General features: G+C 44.6%; 1 protein-coding gene across 1 annotated transcript; it reads right to left on the bottom strand.

Moving 5' to 3' along the window:
* Positions 1-6,081: 6,081 nt before the first annotated feature.
* On the bottom strand, positions 6,082-8,623 carry LOC106097835 (scavenger receptor cysteine-rich type 1 protein M130). Its single transcript, XM_019361431.2, has 6 exons — positions 8,395-8,623; positions 7,962-8,267; positions 7,589-7,873; positions 7,102-7,419; positions 6,668-6,750; positions 6,082-6,572 (listed from the first exon to the last, which is right to left on the bottom strand). Exons 1-6 carry the CDS (start codon positions 8,525-8,527, stop codon positions 6,468-6,470), a joined length of 1,230 nt encoding a protein of 409 aa, XP_019216976.1. The 5' UTR covers positions 8,528-8,623; the 3' UTR covers positions 6,082-6,467.
* Positions 8,624-9,007: the final 384 nt, after the last annotated feature.

Here is a 9,007-nt window from a genome sequence, read left to right as displayed (position 1 = left end):
CTGATTCAAACTCGGGAGGAGGGGTCTGACACACTGCCTGTCTAAAACAAACTGGAAACTGTTTTGTTGTGCTGCACAGACTTGGACCAGGCTGGGTTTAGTCAGGTAGATAACAGCATCAAGAAAGACAAAATCAAGGCGGCTGACGAAAACATCTTATTTTTTAAATACCATGTGTAGGCCAAACATACTCTGACTAGTAAAAAAACAAATTGTAGTTTGGGTGTGTGTGTAAATTATGAAATTATGATGAGGTAATGACTGAATGACTGTGGATAGATAGGCTCATTCCAGCTCTCTTACAAATGTCATATAAAATCTGGGAAGCTGATGCTGGACTAAGCAGCATCGAAAATGCCATTCATTGTGATCTGAATCAGTCAACAAACATTTTAGGCTGTCTGTGTAGAAGAATAGAACAGAAGAATAGCCCTTTATTGTTAATGTACAACTAAATTATGAGTGCTCCATGCCAACTGTGCAGGATTAAAAAAAAATATATGAATGAATATGAATAGTAAAGAAATCAGGAATAAATAGCAAACAGAACAGATATATACTGTCAAGAGGAATCTGGAATATAAGATAAGATAAGATAACCTTTATTAGTCCCACATGTGGGAAATTTGTTTTGTCACAGCAGGAAGTGGACAGTGCAAAAGTTATGAAGCAAAAATTAGAATAAACTAAAATAAGAATAAATACAGTACACAACTGTACAGAATAGAATAAAATAAAATACTATATACAGTAGAATAAAATAGAATAAAATATACAATAAGATAAAAATAGAATACAAATGCTATATACAACTGAGTAAAAAATACAATGATGCCAGGAAGATTATTGCACTTAGTGTTATTGCACATGTGTGGATGTGTGTGTTTGATCAGTTAAAGTCTTTGTTGTGGAGTCTGACAGCAGTGGGGAGGAAAGACCTGCGAAATCTCTCCGTCCCGCACCGTGGGTGCCGCAGTCTCCCACTGAAGGAGCTGCTCAGTGCTGTCAGAGTCTCATGCATGGGGTGGGAGATGTTGTCTAACAGGGATGACAGCTTAGCCGCCATTCTCCTGTCACTCACCACCTCCACTGGGTCCAGAGGGCATCCTAGAACAGAGCTGGCCCTGCAGATCAGCCTGTTCAGTCTCTTCCTGTCCCCAGCAGAGATGCTGCCACCCCAGCAGACCACACCGTAAAAGATGGCTGAGGCCACCACAGAGTCATAGAAGGTCTTCAGGAGTGGGCCCTCCACTCCAAACGACCTGAGTCTCCGCAGCAGGTACAGCCTGCTCTGCCCTTTCCTGTAGAGGGCGTCTGAATTATGAGTCCAGTCCAGGTTTGTTGTTCAGATGAACACCAAGGTACCTGTAGCTGTCCACAGCCTCAATGTCCATACCTTGGATGTTCAGTGGTTGCAGTGGAGGATGTTTGTGCCTGCGGAAGTCTACCACCAGCTCCTTGGTTTTACTGGCATTGATCTGGAGGTAGTTCAGCTGGCACCAGTCCACAAAGTCCCGAGTCAGTCCTCTGTACTCCATGTCGTCCCCATCAGTGATGAGGCCGACTATTGCAGAGTCATCAGAGAACTTCTGCAGGAAGCACTGGGTGGAGTTGTGGGAGAAGTCTGCAGTGTAGATGGTGAAGAGGAACGGAGCCAGAACCGTTCCCTGTGGGGCCCCCGTACTGCAGACGACCCTGTCCGACACACAGCCCTGAGTCCTCACATACTGTGGTCGGTCGGTGAGGTAGTCCAAAATCCAGGTAGTGAGGTGATGGTCCACTCCAGAGTTCTCCAGCTTGTCCTTCAGAACCGAGGGAAGAATAGTGTTGAAGGCACTGGAGAAATCAAAGAACATGATTCTCACAGTGCTACCAGCGGTCTCCAGGTGAGCGAGGGAACGATGTAGGAGGTGAATGATGGCATCATCCGCTCCAATGCCAGGCTGGTAGGCAAACTGAAGTGGGTCCAGTGATGAGCTCACAAGGCGCCGAAGCTGAGCCAGGACCAACCGCTCCAGGGTCTTCATCAGGTGGGATGTCAGAGCCACCGGCCTGTAGCTGTTGAGGTCCTTGGGGCGTGAAGTCTTTGGCACTGGAACAACACAGGAGGTTTTCCAGAGCTGTGGGACTCTTCCCAGCCTCAGGCTCAGGTTGAAGAGGTGCTCCATCACCCCACACAGTTGGTCCACGCAGGACCTGACGACCCTCGAGCTGATGCCATCTGGACCCGCTGCCTTCTTGGCTTTAATCCTCCTCAGTTCCCTCCTAACCTGGGTGGGGAGGGAGGACCCAAACGCTGGACATTTGATGAATGCAGTGTGTTTATTTACAGTGACGTAAAGATAATCCACACAACAATAAATCCCCATGCGTCCCTGCCTCCCACTCCGTGTCTTCTCCAAGTGTCTGTGCTCCATGTGGCCGCTCCCTAGTGCCTGTTTACTCCGTGCCTGCTGCCCTCGCGTTTCCGTACTCCTGCCGGGAAATAACAGATGCAGCTGTTAGTATAATTAACTTCACTGTGGCAAGCTCAGACTCACAAACCAACTAGTTGGAGAACTGACGGGAAGTCTCATGCAATGACCCAGCATCGAGGAGCGCTCAGCCACACTGACGAAGCTTGATCACCTCCAGCTGTGTGATGATCTTCAGGTGTCGCCAGCCACCTGGCAGGGCCACACCCACCAGGCCTGAAGGTGCCTGTCACAGCCACACTCACACATGCACACACACCTGCCTATATACATAAGCATGGACAACAATACAGTGCAGCAGCAACACATATAATATGATACAAGTCCATAGCTGCTCAGGGACCCTGGGTCACTCAGATCCAGGTACCTAACAAGAAAGAGAGACACTGGGGAGCAAAATGCTTGGGAGTGGTGCAAAAGGACTTGGTCTGAGTGTAGAGTCCATGTGTGAGTGGCCTGAGGGTTACTCAGACTATGGCTCAGATTAGTGAGGTGGTGGGCAGGGGTGGAGTGTTTGGGGATAGTGTTTGTTAGCAGTCAGAATGGCTCAGTGGAAAAAGCTGTTAGTGAGTCTGCAGGTGTGGGTTCTGATTGACCTAAGGCACCAAACAGGAGGCAGCGGATCAAACAGGTGGTGGGCGGGGTGCAAGGGGTCACCTGTGATGGCCCTGGTTTTCCTAAGATAGGAGGATCTGGAAATGGCCTCCAGGGGTGGCAGAGGGCAGCCAACTATTTTCTGGGCAGTGTTAATTAGCACCAGAGGGACAAGTTCTTGACCTCCACCCTTTACGCTGTTTCATCTCAGCGATGAGCCAATTCAATTTTATACAGCACCAAATCACAACAACAGTTGCATCAAGGCACTTTGTATTGTAAGGTAGACCCTACAATAATACATGCAGAGAAAAACCCAACAATCAAATGACCCAAATTGGCGACAGTGGGAGGGAAAAACTCCCTTTTAACAGGAAGACAAATCCAGCACAAACGGGCTCAGGGAGGGGCAGCCATCTGCCGTTGGCATACTTGACGATGATGTTGGTTGGGTGGGTTGGTGTAAAGTCATTAGTGTACAGGGTGTAGAGTAGGGGGCTGAGAACGCAGCCCTGTGGGGATCTGGTGTTGAGTGACAGTGGGGGCAAGAGGTGGGGCCCAAGTCAGATAGCACCATGATCTGACCAGAGTTAAACTGCCTCCTTTTAAAGAGATGCCCAAGGTGAAAGACTCTGTGTGGGTGAGGAGAAACTGATGAAGTTCAGAGTCCAGAGAACACCTGAAGATCTGTTTTTTGATGATAGCTTGATGCTGGTGGTGGTTGTTTCAAGGCACCACGAGTGCGGGTATTATTGGTGGAACTGTTGCAAAGCAGAAAAGTTTGTTTGCTGAAATAGTACACTTTTTCTAATAGTAGAAACCCAGTCATTTTGAATGGGGAGCAATGCCTCTCTCTCACCTGTGGATTTGTGGCAGAGTTACCACTCATTCACATCAGCCTTGTGTGGTGAAGGTTGTGAGTTCAAATGCAGCATGAAGTTTTTTTTCATGACCATATTTTTATTTTTATTGCAAATTACACTGCAACACACTTTTCAGAAATCTTTTTTTTTTCTCCTCATCATCTCAGACAGGAAATTAGAATTTTTTTCCATGAACAAACAGATTCATACATTCATACATGCAGAGGAACAGCCTTACTGCGACAATGGAAATGTCCCTGAATTTTTCCAGATATTACACAGACTAGTTGTCACATGTTATGAAAAGATGATAGTAAAAATGGTTTTACCTGAACAGGTTATGTCAAATGTCAAAGATGCTGGTAGGTGACAGTTCGCAAGACACTGCACATTGCCCCAGAAGAGATCGAGACAGAAGACCGTCACGACTGATCAACCACATAGATCTCCTCAGGGCATCCTCTCTTCTTCCTACAGAAACAGCAGAGTCACAGTCCACATGTTCACAGACAACAGCTGCTTCATTCTGGGTCCATGCATCGCCCTTCACTGGTCTCCACTCTCCCATATGTTTCAGCTCCAGTATTCCTGCACAGCGACTGGCTCTTCCCAAGCCTGACATCATCAGACTCTGAACAGAAAAGGAATTTATGTCTGAAAATATTAAAATCAAACTTAGCAGATTCTGCTCCAGCAATTCTTTAAATCTCTTTTTTTTCTTCTTACCTGTTGACTTCTCTTCAGCCTGGGCTCCTGAGGAGGACATGAGAGAAAACTCATGAGCACAAAGAACAATTTTGAGTGGAGATCAGTCGAGGACAGAACCAACATGTCAGTGTGCATGTGAGATGAGAATCTGAAAACACTGATCATTTTACAAATGAAGACAGCACAATTAAACGATTTATGAAATAAACAAGAAAAGTCGCTCACAAAAAAAAAAGTTACATACTTAGAAGTGTCATACATTTTTACCTTGTACAACATGTAAGTGTATAAGACTGCTGAACACCTGGATTACACAGTTTTTAGGGGAGTCTTTGGAAATTTACAGAGATCAGTCTAAATAAAGTTTAAATAAAGACAGAACAAACAGGTTGACATTTAATGACAAATTCACATTAATTATGTTATTGTGCACTTTTTTTATTATTACTGTAAGTGTTTATATGAATATTTAATGTGAAAAGGTTTACCTACAGACCAACCTGGTGTGATCTTACCAGGAGGCTTGTTGGAGGAGTGGATAGAGGGTCCACAGATCTATCCTTTGATAGGTGCTTTTACCTGTGCTGTGTAGAAGAGATGAAACACAATTTTTGCTCTTGCAGAGGAATCAGCAGCATTTCTGGATGAGCTTCACATACAGCTCCTTCTTTGCATGATGGAGCTCCAGCCTGCACTTGTGGATGGCAAAGTGAACTGTTTTCACGGAGATGGATTCACATGACAGGATCATTGCTGTTTTTGAAGCAGTGCTGCCTGAGGGAGCGAAGATTTTTTTTCTGGGGGGTTTTTGTGTGTCAGCTAAAAAAGTCATTTAAAGATGTGTTAAGCTCCTTGCAGGTCAACACATAAAAACACAGCAGTGACCCATCTAACCATCTGTGAGCCATGTGAGCTTATCAAACACGTCATCATGATTGTATCGACTCACAAAAAACACAAACTGTCATTGAATGACTGGGAAGCCGTACCATACACCTGGGAAATACAACTGTAGTTCTCAGGGAAACTACCAAGAAGGTGTTTGGTCTATCCTCTGGACAGAGGCTAGATGATATGGAGACTTCATGGTAGAACAAGGAAGTGCAAGAACGTATTTAAAGTGGGATAGTCAGAGAGATAAAGAAAGAAAACTGGAAAAGAGAGAATTCAAATAAGTTTTATTTTTATAAATATTTGTATATATATTGTATATTTTTAACTTAGTTTCAGGGGTTTATTTAACAAATCAGTGGAAAAAAATAAATAAATCTGGAGCTACAAAGAAAAGCTGAAACCCAAACAAAACCAAGAACAGATGTACTTTATTATAATATTTGACAAAAAAAAAGGTAAACAAAGGAAATCTCCACTGAGAAGTACCCAGAGATGCTACAAACTATTCAGAAATGTCTCACTAAAAACCAAAACTGTGTCCCAATGCCTTCTAGGTGTGGGGAGGGGAGCTCACCAAAGGTGTCTAACCTCCCAAACAGAAGACTTCCGCTTCACTAAGAGGACAAACTAAAAATTTTACTTCAGGCTGTGCTCGAAAGCCGATCAGCTAAGATCCTCCCACAGACTGTGGACTCTCTGGATGCTAGTGACGATCAGAAATAGAAGAAAAACCACAAACTGTCTCCATGTGTGAACAGGTGAGATTCAAACTGTATTCATGCTGACATAAAAAGAGCAGAGATTTGTTTCAAACACAGTACGAGAACTACAGAATAATTCCAGTTTTATTAGTAACGGGAAGTAAAATCTTTCACTGAGATAATTGTCGGTTGTGTTTCTGCTGACAAATTAATCAAGATGTTACGTGAGCTGCTCAGACGTCCTGTTCTCCATGAGCTCCTTCATCTGCACAAACACCAACTTTACAGTCCACCATCTCAGTGTGCTCCTGTCTGCTGGACCTCTGCTTTCTCCTGTTCTGGAGTGGCACACAGATTAGACTGACTGCATCGCTCCTCACTTCAGTTCAATGAACAGACTTCATTCCTGCTGCTAAAAAGATCTATTCTTTACCTTACAGCAGAAATATAAGACAATGTTCTCCAACAGCAGAATCAGCGGCAGGAGGATCACTCTGACAGTAAGACCTGTGTGATCTGATCAGACACATCACAACCATCATGAGTCCAACAGCTCAGCAACATGAAAACAGAATAAACAGAATAAACCTGTTTGAGTCAGTTACCTTTGAAACCTAACAAATATTAACAAGCTCAATTAACACTGCTGCCTCTTGGCAAAGGACACTCTTACAATTAATCTTCATTTTTAGTCTCCAGATATTTTATTGCTTGTTAAACTGAAGCTTATAATATGCATGTGAATTAGAGTTTTGTTTGCAGTGTCATCTCAAAATTTATGTTTTGTCAAGTGTTTGTCTTTTTCACTTTTTCCTTTTGTCCTCAAACTCATGTTGATGTTGATGGCTGAAGTCAGCTTCAGCTTACCTGACACAGTGACAGACAGCAGGCGGCTCTCAGAGGAGAAGTTATGAAAAAAAACATGAACGTGATAAACACAGCTGTAGTTTCCTTGGTGGGCGGGCTCTGCAGCAGGAAACAGGAAATGGGCAGAGTGATTGACAGCTGCTTGGGTGTATTTGTATGCTTTGTTGAAGGTAAGCTGAAAGGAGCCTCCAGGGTACTGTGGCTGGATGAAACAACTGATGGTGAAGTTGGAACTTCTGGATACCCGAAACCCCTGCTGCTGGGCCTCAGAGACCCCATCATTGGAGGACAAAGAAATGACTGGCTGAACAAGCAGGTCTGTAAGAGACAGAGATGATGTAGGTAACAATGAAAGGTGTGTCATGTCAGGTGAGGTTCAGTAGTCCATGGAGGATTTGAATCTTTTCGATTCACTCCAATGGAAAACGTTAACTGTCGCTGGACACATGAGTGTTATTCATTATGTCACAGATTATGGTGCGCTTACCTGAGCAGGTGATATTCACAATGGAGGAAGAGTCATTTGATGTTGCACACTCTCTCAGAGGTGATCCAACCTGAACACAGTTAAGTCTCATCACCCACACTGCCAAGTCTGAGGACTCCACCCTCTGTCCTACAGAAACAGCTAAGCCACAGTCCAGTTGTTCACACACAACAGCTGCTTCCTTCAGGGTCCAATCAGAGACATCCACTGGTCTCCACTCTCCCAAATGTTTCACCTCGAGTGTGCCTGCACACCGATGGGCTTCTCCCACCAGCCTGACGGGCTCTAACAGAAGCAGAGAGTCATCAGCAAAGAACAAAGTGAGAGTAAAAAAAAAATCAAAGCCACATCAAAGCTGCAGCTCCTCTTCTACCTGAGCAGGTGAGTCCAACAGCTTTGCCAGGTGAGCAGCTGTTTCTAGCTGAGCCTGAGCTTCTACAGTCCAGGAGAGCAGACTCATGGCCTCCACACTGGAACTCTTTGCTCCACACTGGAGCCTCCACTTCTCCATAGAGCGCCCCCTGGAGGACCGAAGGAGGCCCACAGCCGAGCTCCCTACAGACCACCTCTGCATCCTGCTGGTCAAAGTCAGCTTCACACACTGAGGACCAGCTCTGGTTAGACTTCACCTCCAGTCTGCCTGAACACAGACTGGAACCATTCAGCAGCCTGACAGAGTCTGGAGACATCAGAGAAAGAAAAAATGCTGCTGCTGAAAACCATCATCTAAGAAAACTTGCATATGTGTCAAACTGTTGAATTAATGTCAAACACAATGACACAGATTATGTCACTAATAAGCTCACCTAAACAGGTGAGAATCCGGACTGTATAAGAATTATCTGGTGTTGCACACTCCCCCAGAGTAGATCCTGACCAAACACAGTCAAGTTTGATCTTCCACAAAGGTGCAGGCTGCTGCATTTTCCATCCGAACATAACAGCAGAGCCACAGTCCAGATGTTCACAGACCACAGCTGCTTCCTTCAGGGTCCAGTCAAAGACATTCACCGGTCTCCACTCTCCCAGATGTTTCACCTCCAATGTAAATAAAGTCTACCTTTCCTGCTGATTCTGATTCAGTATTTTAATTTTAATTTTTGTTTTGTTTTGTTTTTTGTTCACCTGTTGAGTTGTGTTTCCCTTCAGCTTGGACTCCTGAAGAGAAAACCAAAGAAAACCATCAGTTTGAAGCCAGATGTGCCAGATCAATAAGTGCAAGCTACATGTGTGGAATGAATAGTGCATTTTAATGATCATGAGCAGAGGCAATAATGGGTAAAAGCAGCAGGAGTAATGGAGGTAGACGGCAGGTGAATTCATGAATGCATGAGTCCATTACATTACCCAGCACGTCGGACTAAAAGCGTTGCACAATAAACTACTTTTCTAAACATACGCTTTGAAACATTCACATCC

Source organism: Oreochromis niloticus, linkage group LG7, assembly GCF_001858045.2.
Source record: "Oreochromis niloticus isolate F11D_XX linkage group LG7, O_niloticus_UMD_NMBU, whole genome shotgun sequence".
NCBI classification, from domain to species: domain Eukaryota; kingdom Metazoa; phylum Chordata; class Actinopteri; order Cichliformes; family Cichlidae; genus Oreochromis; species Oreochromis niloticus.
The sequence above is the reverse complement of the archived record's forward strand: the minus strand, read 5'-3'. Positions and strand labels throughout refer to the sequence as shown.

Coding starts and splice junctions, on each gene's coding strand:
- LOC106097835 (XM_019361431.2), bottom strand. CDS start 8,527: ATGTTCGGATGGAAAATGCAGCAGCCTGCACCTTTGTGGAAGATCAAA. Junction 7,874..7,961: donor TGTTGGACTCACCTGCTCAG/GTAGAAGAGGAG, acceptor TGCTTCTGTTAG/AGCCCGTCAGGCTGGTGGGA. Junction 7,420..7,588: donor TGTGAATATCACCTGCTCAG/GTAAGCGCACCA, acceptor TGTCTCTTACAG/ACCTGCTTGTTCAGCCAGTC.